General features: G+C 36.0%; 1 protein-coding gene across 1 annotated transcript in view; it reads left to right on the top strand.

Annotated features, from left to right (window-relative positions):
- TERB1 (telomere repeat binding bouquet formation protein 1) overlaps positions 1–20800 on the top strand; it is a gene marked incomplete at both ends in the record, with an annotated part of 23498 nt that extends 2698 nt beyond the window's left edge. Inside the window, 16 exons of the mRNA XM_081118841.1 lie at positions 1–82; positions 270–398; positions 806–937; positions 2047–2107; positions 2203–2318; positions 2420–2542; positions 4383–4535; positions 5443–5574; positions 6587–6712; positions 7845–8005; positions 11659–12005; positions 13077–13141; positions 13447–13542; positions 17865–18014; positions 18324–18389; positions 20613–20800. The exon at positions 1–82 is cut by the window's left edge and continues 29 nt beyond it. Of these exons, the coding sequence (XP_080974967.1) occupies positions 1–82; positions 270–398; positions 806–937; positions 2047–2107; positions 2203–2318; positions 2420–2542; positions 4383–4535; positions 5443–5574; positions 6587–6712; positions 7845–8005; positions 11659–12005; positions 13077–13141; positions 13447–13542; positions 17865–18014; positions 18324–18389; positions 20613–20800 (2127 nt within the window). The remainder of the gene's footprint in view (positions 83–269; positions 399–805; positions 938–2046; positions 2108–2202; positions 2319–2419; positions 2543–4382; positions 4536–5442; positions 5575–6586; positions 6713–7844; positions 8006–11658; positions 12006–13076; positions 13142–13446; positions 13543–17864; positions 18015–18323; positions 18390–20612) is intronic.
- Between the last annotated feature and the right edge of the window lie 4663 nt (positions 20801–25463).

Genomic DNA, 25463 nt, shown 5'->3' with positions numbered 1-25463 from the left:
GAGTGTCTGAAATATCAAATGGACAACCCATTTTCTCAAAAGGAAGCTTTAGTCACTATTCACTCAATATGTCAACAAAACAGTAAGACATGATAGTGAATTTTCATCTATGATTCTAGTTCTTTAGTTATTACGTATGAAATATGCACAGCTCTTTCTCTTCTACTCAGTTGCTGTACACGTTATGTTACTGTGTTCATGTGATTTACTTTATCCTTAAAAGTCATAATAAATATCATTTCTGTATTGTTTGTCTGTACATCCTACAGGTAATGCAGGTGTATATTTTCGGGAAATTGGTGGTTTGGTGTTTGTACAAAATCTTGCAAAGTCAAGTGAACATAGCATGGTAAAAGAAGCAGCCTTATATACATTAGGAACTATTGCAGAAAAAAATGGTAAAATATAAAAACTTTATTTCATTATCTTTCAAGCATCGTGTTATACTTTAGCAAACGACTAAAAATAATTTTAGAATTAAGTTTCTTTTTTATGTATCTGGATAGTTAATTATTTATTTATTTAAATTAATATATGCCAAAGATTATATTTTACTTATTAACTAATGAAGGAATCAGTAAAATGTTACAAGTGTTCTAAAGGCAATGGCAAAAACCAATATAGGCATTTAAGAATGCTGAAATAGATTTATAAATAGGCACATAACTGGTCAATATCTGCGGGGCAATAATTACTTGCATTCTACCGTCCAAATGAGATTTTGTTATATGACCAATAAATGTCAATGAAATGATATCTGATTTGTGTTATGTATAGAAATTAAAATTATATTTTTATATTTCAGTTTATTGTCAGCAGACTTTGTGCACTTCAGAATTGTTTGAAGACTTAATTTGGTTCTTATCTAACAATGATTCAAACACAAATTTGAAAAGAATGTCTGTCTATGTTATTTTGGTTCTTGTTTCAAATAATAGTAAGTACATTCTTTTATGTTGTAGAAACATTTTTTTAAAATAATGAATTAGAATAATCATTATTAATCCTTTTATTCTAGCCCTTATATCAATGTCTTTTTTTCTTACTAACTTCTGAGAACTAGCTTTAAAAAAAAAAGAGTACTAATAGCATGCATTTAATTGTTTGATATTTATTAATTTTAACAAATAATAAAGTGATTTGTATTATTTAATTAACATGGAAGAGAAACAGCTTTAAAAGCAAAAGAGGAATTTAATGAGTTAGTTTGGTTGATATTTCACTAAATTAGCCATTTAGTTACAGTGTTGACTCTATCAGTCAGCAATGACCTTAAATTTCATGTAGCTCTTGGCTAAAGTTTTGTTTTTTGTTTTTTTGTTTGTTTTGTTTATTTTTTTAGTTTTTATTTTGGGATAATACTAGATTTAAAGAAAAGTTGCAATGATAGTATAGCATGTTCCTGTATACCTACTGCTCAGGCCAAGGTTATTATTATTTTTTAAAATATCTTTTTATTGATTTCAGAGAGAGGAAGGGAGAGGGAGAGAGAGATAGAAACATCAATGCTGAGAGTCATTGATCAGCTACCTCCTGCATGCCCCCTACTGGGGATCAAACCCGAAACCCTGGCATGTGCCCTGACCAGGAATTGGCCCCACATCTCCTGGATCATAGGTCGATGCTCAACCTCTGAGCCACGTTGGCCAAGCCCAAGGTTATTTTTTAACATTGCTTTATTTAAATCTTCAAATTGTTAGAGATTTTATAAGCATTTAAAATGCTTCTAGATTTTTTTTCCCTATTTTTTCTATTTTGAATTTTTAAAACATTTGGAGCATATTTTATTTTGTAGCACAGAACCATGCAAAATACATGTTTTGTAATTTTTAGAAGAAATTTGAGTGCTGTCATTCTCTAAGTATAACTAATATATTTCCCATAATCTTGATTAGATTTTACCTATTGTAATTCTGTGTTATACTTTGTAATATTTTAAAGTAACTGAAAGTTATTTATTAAAATACCAAATAAGTGTTTTCCATCCCTGTAAAATTATTTCTAAGCAAAAGTCATATTCATGTAATATGTGGCTATTCTTTTAAGGGACTGGACAAACTCTTGTGAGAGAAACAGGTTGTATTAAAATTCTGTCAGAGTTGTTCAGGTAAGTAAATACAAATTCCTTATTACTAATTATTCATTACTTAAGACCTTAACGCATTTGTATTAATTTACTTCCTTTTCTTTTTAATCTAATAGGGCAGTTCTTTCAAAATATGAATTGAATTTGTCAGATAAAAATGTTTTCCAGAGTTATCAGTTGTGGTCCTCAGTGTGTAGTACTCTGTGTGTCTGTGTCAACAATCCTCAAAATGGTAATTATCTCAAATATTTGAATATGAAAATAAAATAAAAACAAATGAAAATTGGTATTTTCTAAATATATTAAAACATTATTAACTTTGCCTTCTTTCAGATGAAAATCAAAGTCTTTGCTGTTCACTTTTTCCACATGCTAATGACTGGCTAATAAACTGCATGATACCTGAGATAATTCGCCCTGTTTGTTCATTTATTGGACTTACTCTTGCAAATAACAGTGAGTATTCATTATTCTCTAAGTTATACTTCAAGAAATGACTTCAAAGCTAGCTCTTTGAAAAGATCAATAAAATGAATCCTTTCGCCAGACTAACCACAAAATAAAGAAGGCCCAAATTACCAGTATCAGGAATGAAAGGTGACATCACTGTAGATTTTAATAGATATTAAAAGGATAATAAAGGAAAAGCAGAAACAACTTTATGCCTCTAAATTTGACAAGTTACATGAATTTGAATTAGACAACTTTTTTGAAACTACCAAAGCTCACTCAAGAAGAAATAGATAACCTGAATATTCCTATATCTATTAAAGAAAGCAATTTTTTAGTTTAAAACCTTGATACAGAAAATTCCAGGCCCTGAGGCTTCACTGGTGAATTCTGCTAAACATTTAAGCAAAAAACAAAAACAAAAAAAAACTACATAAATTATTCCAGGAAACAGAAGCGGAAGAAACACTTCCTAGCACATGTTTTTAAGGCCAGCATTATTCCCATATAAAACTTGAGAAAGGCATTATAAGAAAACTATAGGCCAATATCCTTTATGAACATAGATAGAGCCATTCTTAATAAAATATAATCAGATCTAGTACTATATAGAAAGGGTAATAATATATTGTGACCAAGTGGCATTTATCCTAGGAATGCAAGATTGGTTTAACATTAGAAAATTTACCATATTCACAGACAAAAAAAGAAAAACTGTACAATCTCAAAAGATGCAGAAGTTTTTTCACATAATTCAACATACATTTGTGACAAAAGCTTTTGGTAAACTAGGAACAGAAGGGAACTTCCTCAAGTGTGATAAAGGAACAGTACAGCTAGTATACTTAATGGTGAAAGACTTAATGCTTTTCCCCTAAGATTGGAAAAGAGACAAGAATGGTGACTCTCACTACTTTAATATTTTAGTGGTTGTCCAAGCCAGTACAATAAGGCACCAAAATGAAATAAAAGTCATAGAGATCAAAAAGGAAGAAGAAAATAGTGTCTATTCATAGATGACATAATTGCCTGAAGAATCTACAGAAAGCTACTAGAACTGATATCATATTTTCCCCAAAAAGCTATTAGAACTGCCGTCATTTTTTTCAAGGTTGCAGGATACAAGGTCATCTACTTACCTCAGTTGTATTTCTATATACTAGCAACAAAGAATTAGGAACTTGAAACTATCATTTATGATATCAAAAAAATACTTAGGGGTAAACTTAATGAAATATGTGCAATGTCTATATGCTGAAAACCATAAAACATTGCTGAGATAAAGAAAACCTAAATTAATGGGAGCTATATCAGACTAATGGATTGCAAGACTCAGTTTGTTAGAATATCACTTCTCAAATTCATCTCTATAATCACTAGCCCATCTCTAGATACATGGCATTCCTCATCAAAATCCCAGCAGGCTTTTTTGTAGAAATTGACAAGCTGATTCTAAACTTTACATGGAAATGCAGAGAAGGGTAGTCAAGACTGCTTTGATAAAGGACAAAATTGTAGGACTCAATATGACCCGATTTTAATACTTATTTTTAAGTAATCAAGGAAATGTGGCATTGTTAAAAGTCTAGACATACTAGCTCAGTGGAACAGACTGGAGAGCCCAGAGATAAACTCATGCATATATAGTCACTGATTTTCTACAAAGGTGCCACAATAATTTCATGTGGGAAAAGAGTCTTCAACAATTGGTGCTAGAAAAAGTGGATACTAGGGGATGACTCTATCTGAAAAAGTCAAGTTAATGTTATATTTAGTGCAGATTAATTGAATAAAACCATACAATTGTTTTGTTTGGGGTATTAATAGTTCTACTTTATTTCTTAAGCACATGTTCAGAAATACTTTATATCTGTGGGTGGACTGGATGTATTGTCTCAAGTTCTTGTACAACTGGAATCTGATTCACATGAGACTCTTTCCAGTGCTAAGCTTGCAGTGGTGGTGACAAAGACGGTGGATGCATGTATTGCTGATAATCGTGAGTAAAAATGCTTAGTAATTTTTCTACAATTGCATTTTGTTTGAGTTTAACATGGTGAGTGTTGAAATGATAGCTTGAACACTAAAATGGATTGTCTAGTCTAATTCCTTATTTTCCTCATGGAGATTATAACTTCCCTAAGGCTTCAAATCTAGGTCTTCTGATTTCAAGTCTAATGATAGATTCTATCATTTCTAAACCTTTATTTCACTTAAATTTGCATTAAATTAAACAGTTTAGATGAGAGATCAAGGGGCATTTTGGAGACATAAGGAATGGAAAACCCTATCTATAGATTTTTTAAAAATTTATATAAAGAATTAAGGTATGCCTCTTTCTGTTAAGTATGTCTGACTTACCCAACCATAACTAGCAAGTGACAGAACCAGAGTTGAAACCATGCCTGCTTCTCATAAACACTGTGGAATGATAATCTATAAATTTTTGTAATAAGCAACTCTTGACATTCACAAATAAATGAAAAATGAGTAGATTAAAAAAAAATCAGTTATTGAGGGCCTGCAATGCATTGGGCTCTGTGTGAGCTCTAGAGATGCAAAAATGACTAAGATATAGTCCTTTGAGAAATTCACTACCTTATTATTGATATAAATATTGTTAGACACTTGGTGAACTCTGTTAAAAAACACTATGAGCAATGCTTTAGTAAAATATCTTTAATATGAGAAGAGGGATTAATGAGGGCTATATATGCCACTCTTATTACAATGCATTTATTTATATTTATGCACACATATATGTTAGATATTATATAGATAAATAAGATCATTCTCCTAGGATAAAATCTAAAAAATAGTATATGTAAATAATGAGAAATAGTATAATATAGTTATAAGTTTTAAGTTTGTACTTACTCCTTTTTTTTTCTATTTTATACTAATAGCTACTTTTGGAGAAGTACTGTCCAAGTATCACATTGTTTCAAAACTTCTGGCATTACTGCTTCATGAAAGTCTGGATTCAGGAGAAAAATTTAGCATCATTCTTACTCTTGGTCATTGCACAGAGGCTTGTGGTAATACTGGCTTTACTTAGTATGCTTATTAAAACAGTGGAGTGGAAATACACTTTTGTTTTCTTTTCTCAGAGTTATATGAGGGCTTAAAAATATCGCCTTTCTCCCGGTCATTCAGACCCCAAACCAGTCGTTTTGGTCTTTATCCTTCTTGATTCAGTGTATTTAGTCAGCCCCTAAGACCTGTGATTCCACTTCTGTTTCCCCCTCAGTATATTCCTTTCTGCTCAATTCCAGCGCTACCCTCCCAAGACCCCCAATCCCTTCCCATCTTTCACCAATGTCACTGCAATAGACTGTTCCCCTGTGTTCCCTTCCATCTCCATTTTTCAATCCACTCTTCACAATGCTGCACAGATCTGATCATGTTCTCCTTTGCTGAAAACCTTCAAAAGTTCTATCTTTTCTTTCTCCACTTGTCATTCTCACCTCTCTTTCTTCTCCTCGCTTCCCTTTTCCTTCCTCCCTTCACTCTGTTGCCTTTCTCCCTCTGTCCACTCTCCTTCTCCTTCCCAACTCTCTTCACTTTCCTCTCTCCCTCTCTCCTTCTGGTCTCCTCGCTCTGCCCCTCCCGCTTTTCCACTCTCCTGTTTGCTCTCTTGCTTCTTCTACTCTCCTTTTCCTCCTTTTCCATTCACTCTGTTAGTTTATTTCTCTAATCTTTTTCTTAACTTCTGCATAATTTAGGATTTAGTATAATTTTTAAGTTTTTATTTTATTTTTTATTAAGATTTAATTAGGAACTATACTTTTTTAAAAACCAAGTGAGGGCATTTGTTTATATTCATGAGTATAAACAAATACCACTGTGAGACTGTATTTCAGAGATCATCACTTGTGAGCCTGAGGTATTTTATGTGAGTCGATTATTTTCAAAGTTGCGTATACTTTTGAAACTATTTGTTTTTCTCTAATTTGAACTGTGTTCATAATTATCACAAGGAAGAATTATGACCTCATGCAGATAGTTTATGTTAAATCACTATCATCTAATTTTTGATATCTTTTCTAGAGGAAAATCAGTATGACCTTTTTAAAAACAATGGGCTTCCACTCATGATACAAGCCTTAACTGAGTCTCAGAATGAGGAACTAAACAAGGCTGCTACTTTTGTGCTTTACAACTGCAAAAAAATTAGTAAGTCTATTTTTTAAAAATACCAACCAAAGTTTATGAAGGGGAATTTATATCTGCTTTGGTGAGCCAAGCCCTTTTAGCTCCCAGGCTCTTTTTACACCTGAAGAGCAGAGGATGTAATTTGGACATAACCACTAGAGTGTTTCAGCATGTGAAAAACCTATATGGAAGAGAGCAACAGTACAGATAATTCATATATTTCATGCAGTGTGGACAAAGTTAGTTGTAAGACTTAAATTTGAGGGCTGTGAGTAACATGATTAAGTCATAAATACAAAGTATATTTACTTATTTGAAAAATGTTTGAGTGCTTATTATTTGCCAGGCACTGTGCTACGCATTAGGGATATAGTGATAAGAAATAGTCTGTGAACTCATAGAACTTAGTTTAATTAGAGAAATAGATAGTAATTGTGTAGTTTCAAAAATTAATGTATTATATAAAAATTAACCTAAGAATTTAGATTGGATAGAACACAGATCTTAGAATCCTGTAACAAAGGACTCAGACCTCAACATAGAGCAGAAACAGCTTCAGGAGGAAATGATTCTTGAGCTGAGATCCGAATGTAGAGAGTTCATGAAGTGAAAAGAAGGGACTTTGTTATGGGCAAGTATCTCAGGGATAAACACCAGTGAGGCACAAAGGCCCTGCAATAGGAAGGAGCCTGGTGCATTGAAAGAACTGATAGCCATTGTGACTGGAGCACCAGGGGCAGTGGCTATGAAAAGGGTTTTGGTCTTTGTGGAAGAAAAATAGATGCTACATCATATGAAAAGAGAATTTAAAAAATTATAGGAAGAAACTCCTTTATGAAAACTGTTTTTTAAAAAACTACTTTAAAACCAGTATCCATACCTGAGGGGGTTTATGTGCCTGGGATAACACATTTTCATGCTGTTCTCTTTCCTATAACTTTGAAGAATAGAGTCTGTTTTATGACTCTTTGGCTCCTAGGTCTCTGCCAAGCACTTGCTTTCCACTTATTTTCAGTACCACTTGGGCAGTTGAAATAGTCTAGAAGGGCCAATTTAGAGAAGGAAGTGTTGGGTATGAAGTTGTCCTTACTTAAAGTGTTAAAAATAACATTTCTAGTAATGGATAAACTATTTTTTCCCCATATTTACAAAGCTGAAAAATTATCTTTAAGTCTAAGAGAATATCCCTTTGATGAAAATGAAGCAGAACAATTAAAAGACATAAATATGAAAGAGAAGAGTATTGAAGAGTACTGGAAGAAAGCAAAAGAAATTCTCCACAGAATAGAACAGCTTGAAAGAGAAGGAAATGAGGTTGGTTTCTTTGTTACAATGAATATAGAACTTTTTTCAAGTATTTTTGAACAATATAGGTTGGAGGGTAAAATATTTTTCTTGTCAAGTCATTTTTTAAAAATTTTAACAGTTTTAAATTTAAAATTCAGTAGTAATACTTGAATCATCCTTGAATGTAGAAAAAAATATTTTTAAGAAGTGGAAATAATAACTAAAAAATAAGAGACTTGGTAGATAGACTCAAGAGATCTAACATTTATATAATAAGGATTCAAGAAAAAGAAAGAATGGAGAAGTAATATTTCTATGTATATGCATATGTATTTGTGTGTATATATGCACATGCATTTCCATATTTTTTCTCTTTCTGTATGCTTTGTGTCTTCATATGCACATGCACTTGTTATTTAAAATTATATTTTATTGATTTTAGAGAGAGAGGGAGAGGAGAGGAGGGGAGGGGAGGAGAGGGGAGGGGGAGAGGGAGAGGGAGAGGCAGGGGGAGAGGGAGAGGGAGAGGGAGAGGGAGGGGAGGGGAGGGGAGGGGAGAGGAGAGGAGAGGGAGAGGGAGAGGAGAGAGAAACATCGATGTGAGAGAGATACATTGATTGGTTGCCTCCCGCAGGTGCCCCAACAAGGGCCAAGGACTGAACCCACAACCAAGGTGTGTCCCCTTGACCGGCAATCGGACCCGCGACCCTTTGGTCTTCGGGCTGACGCTCTAACCACTGAGCCAAACTGGCCAGGGCTAGTCTTTCATTTTGATCTAGTACATTCTTCTTAGCTTTCTGAGAAAAGGGTACATAGGATGTAAATTTTTTGAGACTTAAAAATCTGAAAATATTTTCATTTTGAAATCTGAAAAAGACTTTATTTTGTCTTCAGAATTAATTGATAGTTCTACTGGACAAAGTATTCTAGATTGGAAATCTCCTTCCTTCAGTATATTGAACATGTTGTTCCACAGTCTTGCAGCTTCCAGGGTTAACTCTCGAGTCCAAAGACATTTTGATTCTTTGGTGTTACCTGTTTCCTCCCTTTGGAAGATTATGCAATCTTTATCCCCAATGTTTTGAAATTTCACAGTGAGGTATCTTGATGTCATGTTTTTTCATCCATTGTGCTGAACACTTAGTGGGCCTTTTCTATCCGGTAACTGGTGTCCAGTTCTGGGAAAGTTTCTTGCTTTATGCTGTGATGATTACTTCCCTGTTTTCTCTTTGCTCCTTTTCTGAAATTCCTATTATTTGTTGGGCTTTTTTTTTTTTTTAATTTATCTTTATTGTTGAAAGAATTACAGATGTCCCCTTTTTTCCCCCATTGATCCCTTCTGCCCCGCACCCACCCCCAGCCCCAGGCCTTCACCACACTATTGTCTCTGTCCATGGGTTAGGCATTTATGCGTATAAATAGTTTGGTTACTCTGCCCTCTCCCCCCTGCCTTTCCTCTGAGATTTGTCAGTCTGTTCCATGCTTCTAAAAAATATGGAACGCTTCATGAATTTGCATATCATCCTTGCACGGGGGCCGTGCTAATCTCTGTATTGTTCCAATTTTAGTATATGTGCTGCTGAAGCAAGCGCTTCTTGAGATGGCCCGCCTTCTTATCATTTCTCTCTTATTTTCCTCTCTATCTTTTTAATTCTACATTCTGTGAAGTGTTCTCAAATTTACTTTTTAAACTAGTAAGTTTTTCACTTCTGCTATCATAGTTTTAGTTTCCAAAGCCTCTTTTTCACTCCATTTAAGCTATCTTATTCTTATTTCATAGTCTTCAGACTTCATTGACATTCTTCTTTTAAATATTTTTATTTCATTTTACTTCTCTTTCATTTTTCTAGTTTCTTATTTCCTACTCCACCCTTCTCCTCTGAGTTGTTTTTTCTAGCTTTGTTCAGATTCCTGGTGGTCTTTAGTTGCTATTCACATTTAAGAGTCAGATTCTAAAAGTCTCCTTGGAAATTTGTTGACTATGGATTTTCGTAGGATTAAGTGGGTCATTATTTGAAGAAACTTCAATGTCTAATCTCCTGCCTAGAGATTGTCAGTCAGTGTTCTGGAATCAAAATGAGGGAAGACAGCTGGGGGGGGGGGGGGCGGGTCTTAGTATTCAGTATGTAAGTATTTGCTTGTTCTGTTTCTTGAATAGTATTTTGCCTTCAGCTTTGCTTGGAGTCTTCCAGTGCTGAGATGCTGTTTTGTCCCCTCCAGAGATTAAATTTCAAGCCTTGGGGAGGGAGAGGACCTTCTAGTGTCACTCAACTACCTGCTAAGTGTGTGTATGTGGGAGTCAGGATCTAGTAATCCAGTTACTTCTTAAACAGACTTTCATCCATTCTTCCTGTTTTTAACCCCACCTTCTATAGGTTCCTGGTACCTCCAATTCCTAAGCCTTTTGAGAGCCTGATAGCATATCTTAGGTAGTTTCTTGGCTTTTCCCATTGTAAGCTTTGGATTCAGATTTATCAAGTCTGCTAAGTAGGTTATCATTCACCTATTTGCTTTCCAGTTTCCAAAAATCTGTTGCTTTTATTTCTTCTTTCATTTCTCCTATCCATGTGGATTTTTGCCTTTTTAAAAAACTATTGTTCTAATTGTTTTTTTTGGAAGGACCAAAAATAAATGTGAGTGTCAGCTTCATCATCTTTATCTGGAAGGCCTCTTTACTCTTTTTTCTATTTTTACAATTCCAGAGCATTCCATTGAGGAATATGCTAGCTTCAGCTTTTAGCTATTACAACCAATGCTGCAGTTAATAAAATTAACATTTTTGTACATGTAAAAGTGTCTGTAGATATGCATAGTTTTTATTATGAAAGATACTATCAAATTCTTTCTCCATAGAGGTTGTACCAATTTATACTCCCACCCATAATGTATGAGAGTATTTCTCTATACCTTTTTGATCTTTGCCAATGTCATAGATGAAGAAAGCTATCTCAGTGTAGCTTTAATGTTTATTTATCTTATTATAAGTAGGATGGAGCACTTTTTCATATGTTTAAGAGTATTTATATTTTCTTTCTTGTGAAGTGTTCATCTTTTTTGCCTATTTTCTACACTATTGCTGATCTTTTTCATATTTCGTTGTTGTAGCTTTTTGTGAACATTAATAGAAAAATTATACTGTAGCTCAGGATATGACATATATATTCTTTCTAGGTGTTTTGATTATTATTTGGTTTTGCTTTTGGCCCTTTTTCCTCTGAGTTTCCCCCCAACCCCTTGTATTATTCTTGGTCTCTAGCAGAACTTTAAAAAAATTTTTTTGTGATAAACTATTAGTTTTTTCCTTTTATGATTTATTGATTTTGTGTAATACTAGTTGGAAAGGTCTTCCTCCCCTTGAGAATATTAAAATGTCATGTTTTCTTTTAGAACATATATAATTTCATTTTTACATATCAATATTTAGTTCATTTTGACTTTATTTTTTGTGTAAATTTTGAGATGTGGACCCACTTTATTTTTCCCCCAGATGGCTACCCAGTTGTTTCCAAATAATTTATTGAATAAAGTTCCTTTTCTTTCTAATGTAAACTGTCCCTTTTATAATGTATGTTCTATTGACAACCATAAGCTTTTCCTGCATTATTTAAGGGGTGTGTAAATTGTATTATACAGCAAATGGATTACCTTGAAATTATTTACTTGTTATTTTTACAATATAGGAAAAAATACAAAGAGAAAAATATAAGGATAATGTTTCATCTGTGAACATAAATATTCAAAATACATCGAAACACCTCCATGCAGATAGTTTTGGTGGAGGCCCCAAAGCAGAAGATAAAGATAAAAGCCAGCCTAGAAAGCTTCAGAGCTGTAAACCTCATGGATTCATATCTAAAGCAGGTGCAAATGATGACCAAACGAAGACTCTGTTAAAGAGTGCAAATCCGGTTAATGCTTGTTACAGGCAGAGTGGGCAAAATAAGACTTTTTGTAAAGCCAATTCAAGCTGCAGTCAAAACTCACATGCAGAAACTTTTGAAAAAGAAGATTCTCTTTCTCAATCAAGGTATAGTTTAATTTCTAACTTTCAAAAAATTTATTCAGCAAATTTTTGTGTGTGCAGTACTGTGTGCCACACTATTAAGCACTGGGATATAGAAATGATAAAACATGGTCTTGGGAGGAGCCTAAAGTAAGAAATGTTGGGAAAGGAGTTTGGACCGGGAAGTATGGGCCAGTTTCTCTAGGGTCTTGCGTGTTATACTCAGGAATTTCAGTTTTAATTAACAGGGTGTAGGGATCCATTGACAATTTTAAATTGAATGACATGATCAGACTTGAATTTTAGAAAGGATACTCAAAAAACTGAAAGTGAAACCCCATACCTTAAGTAACCATGCATACACTGATAATCCATCAGCAACCTGGCAAAACCCAGTTTGTAAGTTTAGTTTGATAAAAGGGAGTAGGGTGTGATGAAAATCTGCTTTAGGCTTGCCCTTTCATTTGTTCCCTGCTCCTCACTTCCGGTACATGTCCTTTCTCCCTCACGGGTAGCCTGTGGGCTGGACCTGGGATTGTAACTTTCTTCTAAACCCTTCCTGTGCTCTGCTCTTCTGACGGTTACTGTGCTAGGAGGGAAACTTAGGATGATGCTCTTATGTTTTGGGAAGGTTGCAGGATAAACTAAGTATCAGAAGATGCATTATATCATTACCACCTTTTTTTTCCTTTTCAAAACCATTCTTGATGTTAATTTTAATTGACTTCTCAGGGATGTGGAATTGGGAAGCAATGCGATGGGTTCTTGAGCCAGCCTTTTGCTCTCTTGCCCACTCAGTTCTTTTTTGTGTGTCCTCATTTCTTCCTATATTCCTCTTTTATAAGTTTTTGTTCCATATTTCTGTTGGCAACAATATTATTGCCCTCTGGAGTATTGTTCCACTCCACTTTTAGAAACAAGGTTATAACCATCTCAGACCCTACTTTGGCAGAATTTGGAGATTTTGGTAGATCCTGGCTCCAGCTCCTTCTGCTGGCCAAACACTCAGAATCAAACCAGTACTTACAGAAAACATTTGTACACACACCAAGCAGTATGTTTATTTTTAGTAATCAGGCACCTATTTTCTTTTAGCGATCGTGTTTTTAAACATCCAAATCCCATTGTCAAAAATAGCAAGCAGCAGTTACCATTAACAGGTATGATTAAAAATGTTTCTTCTTTGATTTTTCAAGAAAACACACATTTAGATGACTAATGTAGCTAAAAATGTACGTTGAAATATCTGCTCTCTAACTTATAAGCCACACCTCTGACTCTTTTTCTGGTATAAATGCTCAGTCACCTTTTATTGACATCTAGAACTTTTTTGTTTATCCATCACGATGACTGGATGTGTAATACAGGGCTAAAGTTTATGAAAATCTTGATCATTAAGAAATCTTATAAATAACAGGTCCTTTTTATTATTCAAAAAATTCTGCATTTTGCAATTTTTTTCCAGATCCATTTACATTATGTTCAGATATAATAAATAAAGAAGTCATCAATTTCCTATCAGCTGACAATTGTTCCAAAATGTTCAAGTATAGATGCTCAGGTAAATATTTTTTAATTACAGTAATTTCATAATTAAAGTTTTATCTGATAGTAGTGAAGTAGAATTTGTATTAGTTGTGCCTGTATGATACAATCTTAATTTCCTTTGGAAAACTAACCATTTGGAGTCCATAAAGCATTCAAAATATTGCCTTCTATCTGCATCATCCTGTGCTTCGGGTATTTGTTTGTATGAATTAATGTAACTAATACTTTTTTATTACTTTATTCTTTTTTTGTCACAAGTAATACTTATATAAGTTTAACTTTACTGAGTAAGGTAAGCATTTTTTATATATATTTATAATAAATATATAAATGTTTCTAGTGTTCCATGCCCCATTATTTATTTTTTCCACAGGGATCTTTTTTTTAAAAAAAAAAAAAAAATTAATTTCAGAGAGAGGAAGGGAGAGGGAGAAAGAGATAGAAACATCAGTGATGAGAGTCATTGATTGGCTGCCTCCTGCACGCCCCCCACCGGGGATCGAAACCCCCAACCCGGCATGTGCCCTGACCGGGAAGCGAATCTCTATGTCCTGGATCATGCTGGCCGGGCTCTTCAGGGCTCTTTTTAAAAAAATTTTTTTCAATTACAGTTTACATTTAATATTGTTTTGTATTAGTTTCAAGTGTAGAGCATAGTGGTTAGAGAATACTTTACAAAATTGGTTCCCCTGATATTTCAAGTACTTACCTGGCACCACACTTAGTTATTTCTGCAGGGCACTTATAAATGTTTCATAGTGCTTATTCCATCCCTTCTTCTTCTCCTTCCTACCCTGGTATTTTCTCTTTACTCTTACTCTTGCACTGTGCCTCTGGAGAAAATTGAGGCTATTGCACGTTAGGCTCAAAATATTACTATTCTTCAGTCTTGGATGTAGAGTTTAATTTTATTACCCTAAAACTGATTTCTAGCTATAATCTGAATCCCATCTCTTTCCCCCCCCATTTTAATATTTGTGAAGTCTCTCTATTTCCCTTCTATTCATTAACTCCTTTTGTCCCACCTTAAACTATATTAATTTCTCCTCACCATAAAGTCCAATAGTGTAATTTGCTCTTGCTTCAAGTATTCATCTACTCTTCTTTCACCGCTTATTACCAGATTCCTGCTCTTGCTCCCTTCTCTTTCAATGTATTCATTCCCTTTTTAACTCCCTGCAATCTGGCTTTTTAAATTGTCCTCCTACTAAATGTTAATGTTAAAGGTTACCTGAAGCCTCACCACCACCTCACCCTCAAACCAATGACTTCTAAAAAAAATTCTTACCCTCTCCCAGATGGGCATGGCTCAGCGGTTGAGCATTGACCTAGGATCCAGGAGACAGCAATTGGATTCCCAGTCAGGGCACATTGCCCGGGTTGTGGGTTTGATCCCTGGTGGGGGGCGTGCAGGAGGCAGCCAATCAATGACTCTCTCATCATTGATGTTTCTCTCTCTCTCCCCCTTTAAAAAAACAAAAAATACTTTAAAAAAATCACCAAGATCTTAAGTGTGCCATGAAGCAAGAAAGTTTGGGAACCTCTGGTCAAAAGTATTCTAATTGACCCCAGCTAGCATGGCTCAGAGGTTGAGCATTGACCTATGATCCAGGAGATCTTGGTTGGATTCCAGGTCAGGGCACATGCCTGGGTTGCAGGCTTGATCCGCAGTGGGGGGCATGCAGGAGGCAGCTGATCAATGACTCTCATTATTGATTAAGTGGAGTGACTCTCATTATTGATTAATCGTTTCTGTCTCTCTCCCTCTCCCTTCCTCTCTCTGAAATCAATAAAAGACTTTTTTTTTTTAAAGTATTCCAATTGACAGAATGGACACTATAAGTGGTAACTTTCTTTCATCCCTTGGTTTGTTTGTGATGGTTCTTTCCTAGTTCCTTCCTTCCCTCAGTGATGATTCATTCATTGATTTCACACGCACTTAGGAAGTGCTTATTCTATGGCAGGCACTGGAATCAAGGATGAATAGAACTCATTCTTCACCTCAAGTTTACAGTCTAAAACGATTCCACTTAATCACCTTTTGTGCTTTATCTTTCTCTTTCTGCCAAATTTCTACAAGTATTCCCCCCAAGACATAGTCTGCAGCACTTAATTTTGTTGCAACATTTACTTTTGTGGCCATCAACTATCATTTTACTGATGTGTTTCTCTACACTTACTTTCTGCTTTGGGTTATAACCTCATTCTTCCATTTCCAGCTGTACCCAGGACATACTAATGTCAATATCTTGTTTTTATTTCAAGCTTAATGTATTCAAATCACAGCGTCTTTCTCCTTAAGTTGCCCTTCCTCCACCTGCTCCATTTCTATTATTGCCGCTATTCTTCTGGCCTCCGAGATTTCAAACCTTGAATCATCTATAAATACTTTTTCTCCTTACATCCCCTATTTCCAGTCTTTCAGATTTGGTCCCCCCTACACACGTAGGTTCTTTTTGCTTCATGCCTAAATCACTCCAGCAGCTGTCTAGAAGTCTTCAGCCTCAAGTTTCACCAACCCCAAACTATAATGTATATATTGCTGTTAACTTCTTATCCTAATATGTGCTTTTTATCACGTCACCATTCTAAAGTACGCTTAGTGCTTCTCTGTAACTCAATCAAACATTCTGCCTGGCTTTCAAAATTATGTGGAATTTTTCCTGCTTCCACTTGTTAAATTTTATTGCACATTTGTTCTCTTTGAGTCTGCCAAGAATGTGCCATGCTTATTCCAAACTTTGCCATTCAATCAACTACCAAATTATTTGAGGTATCCTAAACTTCCTTCCCCAACAGCTCATTAGGACCAATTTTACCTCAGAAATCTCTGCATTCTCACTGCAAATGCCCTGTTTCAGAATCCCCTCATTTATTTTCTGGACTATTGAAGTAACCCTTCAAATGATCCTCTCTTACCTTCAGCAGAGATTTCTATAAAACAAATAAAATCATATCATTTCCCTGCTTAATAAATATCCTTCAGTTCCTCCCTATTGACTTTAAGATAGTTAAAAATCCTCAGCATGGCTTTTAAGACCCTTCTCGAGCTTGCCCTTTCAACCCTTATCAGCCTCAACTCTTCTCCCATACTTCTCTCATATCTTGTACTACAGCCACACCAGAGTACCTATGGTTTTCTGAATGCACTATGCTTTTTCATTCTTCTGTGCTTTTGCACATGTTCATTGTACTAGAAATGAACTTATCCCAGCCAACTTTCTGCCTGGATAAATTCTCCTTGTCCTTTGGAAATGGGCCACTAATACCATTAGGTGACAGGCAGATAGAGAACTTTATAATAGACAGATGTGGCTAACATTACCTGAACCTACTGATCAATCTTAACATTAAAAACAGATAGACTTTATGTGCCTCTTAATATGATGCAGTAAGAAGTATACGATAATACCTGTGAGGAATTCTAAAAGCAATTGAATCTGAATCTGATCAATCCTCTAGATCTAATTACTAATTTATTGGGTGCACAGGATCATTTTAAAGGATGCAACTAGGATGTAATCAGCAAAACCAGCTTTTGGGAAACTCCATAGTACAAATGACCCAGTATCTGCAACAAGTAAATCATAAGGAGGAAGAAAGGAAACTTGATAGATTAAAAAAAACCTGAGTGTAATGGTAGACCTGGTTTGGATCATGACTCAAAGAAATCAACTGTAAAAAGAAAATTTTGAAATGATGGGGAAATTTGAACACTGGATATTAATTTATATTAAGCATACTTTTCTTAGGTGTAATAATGGTTTGGTGTGTTTAAAAAAAAAGAGTTCCTTATCTGTTAGGGATGCATACAAAGTATTTATAGACGAAATAAAACTTTAATGCAAATTCCAGGCTTCATAATTTAGTGTGTACATGGGGGCCAGGGCAGAATACATGGGGTATAGAATACATGGGGGATAGACCATGAGTTAATAATTGTTGAAGCTGGGTGATGGATACATAGAGGTTCATTATACTTCTTTCTTTATTCTGTGTGTTTGAAATTTTCCATAATGAGACATTAAAAAAATATGACTGGACATAAGAGTAACTTCTTTTACATATCTTTCCTAACAGTGACTCCTGCTTAGAACCAGACCAAGTAGATGTTCCTTGTCTATATCACCGTAACTCTGTTCACACCTCTATTGTAACGTTTCACTATATTGTGCTTGTTCTTTACATCTCCCATAAGACTTTGAGCTTCTTGACATATTTATAATTAAGTTCCTGACTTCACTTCAGTACCCATCATAATGATATTTGCTTTCATAGATTTGTTACTAGATATTTTGTAACATCTATATATCACTTTAATTTGTTTTCTTTTAGGTTGCATAGCAGTAGGAAAATCCCTGAATAGCCGAAATTTTAGCAAGCTCTTGCACTCTTGCCAATACCAATGTGATCGTCACAAAGTCATTGTGGAAGCTGAAGACAAATATAAAAGTGAACTAAGGAAATCACTTATTTGTAACAAAAGTAATTAATTCAGTAGCTTTAAAACTGTAATTATGACTATACGTTCTGAACTATGATCTAGAACATATATTTATATTAAAAGCTAGAGGGCAAAATAATGTTGAAAAGAAAATCTGTCTCTGAGCAACCAGTGATTTAAGATGTATCCAGTGGGCAGATTTAGTCTCTGGTGGTTTAAAAATTGTTCCTAATCCACGTAAGGATTCCTATTAGAAGGGGAAAATAAAGGAAATATCATGCTAATGGAATTTATGTGCTATTACTCAAATTGATGTGCTAAGTATGCTAAATGTTTTCCATATTTTTCAGAAATCCTGCTGACTCCACGTAGAAGACAACAGCTCAATAATGAACCTACTATCTCTGGAGGAATAAGTGAATATATTTAATTTTTTTAAAAAAATTACATATTAATTTGAGAGAGAGAGAGGAAGGCCGGGGGGGAGGGGGAGAGAAACATCAACTTGTTCCACTTATTTTACATAGTAAAATCATTTTCAGAGCCTCATGAAACGTACATAATTATGGCTATACATTGATTTATAGGAGGGATCTTAAATACTGTTTTGTGACCTTCAACTCATAAACACATATATCTTTTTTGTGGGTTAGAATTGCTTTAGCTAAAACCAAACAGTTAATCATATAGCCTGCTTTTTTAGACTGCAGAAACGCATCTTGAGGAGGTAGTGATTAGATTGGTCTCATATCTCCTTCACAAGCAGGCCAAGAAAATTTGATATATTGCCATTCTTCCTTGATAAATTTCTCTTTTGTGTTAGAGACAGTCATCGCCACTCAGTTGGTTATAGGTTACACTCAAATTTGAGATGATTCTTTTGAGAAGGGACCATTGCAGCATCTAAGCATTTAAAGAGCCTCAGGGTCCTGGCTGTGTGTAGCTCAGTTGATTAGAGCATTGTCCTGATATGTCAAGGTTGTGGGTTTGATCTCCAGTCAGGCACATAGAAAAAGCAACCAATGAATGCATAAGTCGGACAACAATTGATATCTCTCTCTGTCTCTGTCTTTCTCTCTCAAATCAATTTTCAAAAAAATTTAAAGAGTCTCAGGGGCAAGTCTCTTTTTTGAGATGAATTGGTATCTTAAGGGGGTTTAAACAATACGAGTCTCTAAAACAGTCTTCTTGCCTATTTTTCCTGCTATTTCCTAATATCCAATCAATATCAAGAGGAGCAATGAAGAAGCCACAGAGTCCCCCCTTGTGGTGTACAGAGCTGTTTCTTCCTTCTAGGTTGCCTACTACTCTGCTGCAGTAATCTTTGAGGAATTGGACACAGATGTTAAGTGTAGGAATCAATGAGATGGCAGCTGCAATGGAAAAGTGGGGATTGGTTTTACATGAACAACTCTGTACCCTAATATCCCAAATGTTTTAATAACCCATCCTGTACTGATTACAGTGAGTTCAAATCATTTAGCAAGTGAAGCTACAATAATCTATTTCTTAGATAACCATAGTTTTCCAGTAGACCTAAAAGTAAGGAGTAATTTCATTGATAAGCTTTAAAACAGTTTTTACTAATAACTTTTTTCTTTCAACAAATATTTATTGATCACCTATTATGTGTCAGACACTGTTTTAGGCCCTGGGGATACAATGGTGAACAAAACGGACAAAAATTCTGTCTTCATGGAGCTTGCATTCTAAGTAAGACCATTAAGACATAATCAGACATCATTTTCATTTATTTATTTACCAGTCTTCTGCTGGCAAGATTTTTCTCTTCTCTTTTAAAAGATCTGAACTGTGGCTCCTATCCTAGGAGTAGCTAACAGTCTTGACATGTGAGGGCAAGATTTTCTAAGGGTTTTCCAGGTCCCACTAAGCAAATAGCAGCCTTAAGTGAATATGCCAAAAAAATCCTCACCAGCATCTATGTACAGTGACATGAATTAGCGGTGGATGAAAAAGCTCAAAAGAACTGCTTCCTACTAATCATCCCCAGAAGATGTGTTTGTGTTTACCAGCACCAACTGTGCATTCTTTCTATTGTAGAAAGTATCTCTAAAAATCAGATCGTTAAAAGCTTCCTCTCCCTTTTGCAGCCTTTTTTTTTTTTTTTTAAGTTTTAACAAGCTGAGCATCCAGGTAGTGAACTTATTTTTTAAAGTGAATTTCAAAAGACCTTTTTTCTTTAAAAATATTAATCAAGATTGATAATTAAAATAACAAGTATTGATATTTTTTTCTATTCTATGAAGTTATGAAGCCCTTTGGAAAGAGTGTATCTGTAAGATAGGTAAGCTGTTTAACTGTCTTTACAGGAATATCGAGAGAATTAACAATCAAATATTTGTAAATTCTTGTGTTTCTTGGTTGAAAGATGTCGCAAGTATTATTACAATATGATAAAGTTATGATTATTGAAGAAGTCACAGTGATAACATCTAACTTAATAGAAGGCACTCAGTTTTTAAAAAATTGAAATAGATTTTTGTGATAAGTAGCCCAGACATGAAGTTTTCTCACTATATAGTTTTTATTTTTAGAATAAGTTAAGCACTTATTTGGGTCTCAGGAAGACCTTTTTTCCCCCCAGCAGGCACTAATATATTCTCTAATTCACATTGCAGAAAAAAGAAAAATTCGTAAAAACTTTACTGAAGAAGAAGTAAATTACCTTTTCAGTGGCGTTAAGAAAATGGGTAATCACTGGAATTTAATTTTGTGGTCTTTCCCCTTTCAACAAGGACGGAAGTCTGTTGACCTTGCTCAGAAATACCACAAGCTGACCAAACGCCCCAACTGTGCAGCTCCTTAATTGGAAGAAGACTTGTCAGTTTCTAGGGCGAACCCTGGAAATGCAGTGCCTTGAAGATACAGAATTTTAAATCGGCTAAATTCTCATGAGAACAAGGATTGCAGAAACAGGGATACTGTTTTCATTAAATACTTTTTGTGATGTGATGAGCTGTAGCTCATCAAATTATTAAAATAGTTTATAAAACAAGTACATTTTAAAAGTGTGGATTAGTAAGACAAAATTCCTTCATAAGGTCAAACATTTGTTTAGGAATATGTTTTTATCTTAAGCTCAAGGAACATAGGTCAGAGAAAAAATCAGCCTTTAAACATGATTTGACATTATAGTGCAATGAATACTGTGTGAACATTTGGATTTTAGTATTCTTACCCAGTGAAAATTCCTCTCCACAGAATAGTTTCCCAAACTGTTAAAGTGAGGTTCCCACACACTAAATCATTTGACATTTTTAAAATTAAAATGTTTTCTTGCCCTGGCCAGGTAGCTCAGTTGGTTAGAGCATCGTCCTGATACATCAAGACTGCGGGCTTGATCCCGGTCAGGGCACATGCAAGAGTCAACCAATGTATGCGTAAATAAGTGGTGCAACAAAAATCAATGTGTCTTTCTCTTCTCTCCCTCCTTTCCTCTCTCTCTCTCTAAAATCAATTTAAAACATTTTTAAATTTTCTTTTCTGAAGGCTAATTGTGAGGTTGCTTTGAATACTTTTGAATTCTATGGTCAGGTTCACTTCTTTTTGGTATATTTATTTTTTGCTTTTTAAAAATTTAAAACAATTTTTTATTGTTTTTAAGTTAGTTTTCTTCTAATGGAAAAACCAAAATGTTCTCTCTCAATTTTCTATTTTTCTTACTCTTTTTTTGTATTATATCATGATCCCCAAAGAATGCTGTTGCAGCCTCCATTATACTTAAAATGTTGTTGCCCTGGCAAAGGGATCAAGTATCAGGGCCTGAAAGCTCTGCTGTGCTCATGCACCCATTGGCGCTCTGCTTCATGTCATGGTGGCAGGTTTTTCAGCGCTAAACGGTATTTCCCTATAAGCACGATTTCTCTGACCTTTTCGGATCATGACTATTTCTATTTAAATGAAGCATAATTTTTATTAAAATTTCTTATTTTCTGACCCACACTGAAAATTCCATAGGGTCAATAAGAAAATTTTCTATTTAAATCCAAAATTTCCTTTAGGCAGAAGAATAATTTGCAATTAGTAAAATCCCTTGCAGCATTTAAAGTGTGAATGAATCTAGTCCATTATCGTTCTGTTCCCTAAGCACTATGGGGATGATTTAAATAGTCTTGCTGGGTTATTTTGATTTGTACTTCTCAAGGTTTATGAAAGTTGTTTTAGGTCAAAGGGGAAAACATTTTGGCTGTTGCCTCAGCCTCATTGGCTTAGATAATCAGAAGTTGTCTCTCACTATTGTTCAGGTGCGATTTAAACATATTTTTCCACTTTAAGTGGGTCTTAGGTAACAGTTCTTTGGAAATTATGTATGTAACAGAATCATCAAACCCTGCTTACGGAAGCATCCTCAAGAGTATGAAATACTGCAGTTTAGATAGTTTTGTTTTTGTCACTGGTACTATATTTAAAATAACCTGCCTTCTGAAAACTTTTTGAATTTTATCCTAACCCTTGGCTAACTTTTGGTTAGCGTAAGCTGCTTTTATTCCCCTCAAATAGAGATATTTGGTAAGAAAATAAATGAAGAAAATAAAAGCCAAAAGTGGTGACATATTAGAAGACTGTATGGGTGTAGGAATTTAGACCTGGCCAAATCAACAGGGAATGAAAAGTGATTTTAATAATGACAGACCCTTGGAGTTGGAACTGACCTTAGTTATAGTTCTCTGCCAGAGGCATGAATTGCTCTGGACATTGGTGGCTGTCTTTAATTTGTATATATCCTCAGAAACCTGTGATTTACTACTTCACAGTAATAATTGATGGTTGGTTCTTCCTTAGGCTAAAATGTGCCTCCCTGCAGCACCTTTTGAAGAACCACAAAAGTTGAATCCTTTTTCCACATGCTAGCCCTTGGGAGAGTTAAAGATAAGTGTCTATCACTTTCCCCTCTTTTCTCTCTACATCCTTTATCCTGCATACTGATGAGTCCCAGCTACTTCATGCTTCATCAGAACAATGTCATGTCTCTCTATGAGCTTAGTCACCACTGGATGCCTCTTTGTTTATAGACTGTGTCCAGAAAGAATGTGGCCTGACTGGCAGAGTAGGGCATCATCATCTTTGCTAGGCCCAATTAGGTTTTATGGACCTTACCTAAGATGCTTCTTGGCATTCTATATGACCAACTCTCAGATTAGAGTTAACTTAGTTAAGATTTATATATTATAACTTTTATTAATTTTTATCTTATTCTTACACATTTATTTTTTTAACCTCACTACAGGACTTCGGTAGCCCCTGTTACATTCCATCTTGTTAGGTTTAGTCTATACTCAGTTTGTCACCCATTGTATTAGGCATCCCTTCCTGATTCAGATCATCCACAACTTCTGAGTGTTCTGCTGCATGCTCATCCAAGTCACTGATGGCAACCTGAATTGGCTGGGCCAGGGTGGGAGGTTGGAGCAGGACCCTAGTGGCCTTCTCTGGTAGTCCCTGCTCATCAGCCAGCCCCCTTTGGGCCTGGCCTATTAACGGGCCTCAATCCCACCTACATTTAATTTTTTCTATAATGTGAATTGTCAAATGTCCTGTTGAAATCTGCATTTGCCATGTCTGCAGTATCCTCCTACCTGGTATTCCTGCAAAAACAGAAACTAAATGTGGTGCTATCTTTTCCAAATGGTTATATTATAGAATTTCACCTATGGCTGATGAAGTTCACTGGCCTGCAGTTTTCAACTTCATCTTCTGTCCTGTGAAAATTCAAACACTGCTTGCCCTTTTATGACTTACAACACTTTACCTGCTCTTCCCAGATTTCCAGATGTGTAACTCTTAATGAGTTTTCACTCCCATTGTCCTCTTTGAACCTTACATTCAGGTTGGCAGATGTCTGAGGCCACTAAGCCAAGTGGAATGGGGAAACTGAAAAAGATAGTTGAACAAACTGGCAGAGCAACTTATAGCAGAAGGTCAACTTACAGCAGAAGGTCATCTCCCTAGAGAGAACATCTAGGCCTCAGTTGTATTTCAGCTTCAGGCCCAAAAAAGCAAAACCAGGCTGGCAACACCAGGACCCCTGCAATGACTAACAACAACCCCTTGCCCTGACACTGACCAATCAGTGGAGACCATGACCCTGAAAGAGCACACCTAGAAAACTGATGTTCTGCTGAAACACTCCCTTGATACCTCCCCTAAGATTCCCACCTGCAAGAAAAAAAAAGACAAAGGACCCAGCACTTGCTCTCCCCCTGAGAGAAGACCCCACCATTCCCTTTCCCTTCTCTCTCTTCTTTCCCCACTGGCACACATCTCCTAAATTCTAAGGGACCCCAGGAGACTTGCAACCAGGGGAGCAAGGGACAGTGGCAGCTTGTTCCAGGCTAACCCCTAAAGCCATTTCCAAGGATCCCTTTTCCAGAGAGCTAAGGCAACCCATCCAAGGCTCTCCTGTGGCTTTTCCTGTGCTAAGCCTTCCTTCTTTTACTGTCCTCAGCTTTGAGAAACATTCCCTCATAGTCACCTGGACTCCTGAAATTTTTCCTGCTGGAAGTCAAGAACCCACACACTACCGGCCGTCCCTAGGCAGACCCACCAAGGGCCAGGTCTCCTTTCCGGTATCGTCCATTAGCTGGGTCCTGTAATCCATTTGGCAGAGCCAGGATCAGAATCCTACTCATCTGAAACCCATGTAAGGTGGCTGCTTTTCTGCTATATCCCACTTCCTTGTGATATTTAGAAATGCCTTGTAAAGTGAGCCTGTTTCCACAGAGTATATAGCAAGAGCCCTCAGGAGGTGGCCACGCCTAAATTTAAGCTTGATAGACAAAATGTATTTTTTCGTTCCTTTTTCTTCCCTTATCCTCTTCGTCCCCCTTTCTCTTTCCTCTTTCTTCCCCCAACCCCCTGAAGAAAGGAAATTAAAGCCACCTACTTCTGGTGTCAAATGCTGGTTTCCTGATATTTCTTTAAAACCTGTTAATAAAGTCCTGTAAACGCAAGTGTATTGTCATTGCTGTAAAGATCGCCACCTCACAGTCTGAATAGGGTCAATGAGGGAGGAGGTGAAAGAAGGGATATTTATGAGAATTTGGAGGTCTAGCTTAAGGCCCATCTTTCTATGCGGGGCTTGATCAGGATTAGGCAAAACTGGTGATGTAACAGGTTAAGATGGGTAAGACTGGAAGTACCGGAGGCTACCTTCTAGCATTGAGTTCTTGGGTAGGCTGCTTAAGCTGTGTGAGCTTAAGGTTCCTCATCTGTAAACGGGTTAGATACGATTCAGGGAGATAATGTGCCTCGGGCACACAGGACGAGCTAGATAAATGGCGCTATGTATTACATTCTCATTCCAAAGCCTGAACTTCTGGCGTCCGTCCATCTGGCAGCCTCGCCCCGACGGCGCAGCGGGAGCCGCCAGCGTGGGGAGGACCCCGGGCGGGGTGCGGTTGCGCCTCTCGGCCGGCAGAGGCCACCAGCGCGCCCCGTCCGCGCCGCTCCGCTCCCGCCGCAGCCTCCCT

This window comes from Miniopterus schreibersii, assembly GCF_964146895.1.
Source record: "Miniopterus schreibersii genome assembly, chromosome: 18".
Taxonomy (NCBI): domain Eukaryota; kingdom Metazoa; phylum Chordata; class Mammalia; order Chiroptera; family Miniopteridae; genus Miniopterus; species Miniopterus schreibersii.
Note: the sequence above shows the minus strand (reverse complement) of the source record. Positions and strands in the feature narration are given on the sequence as shown.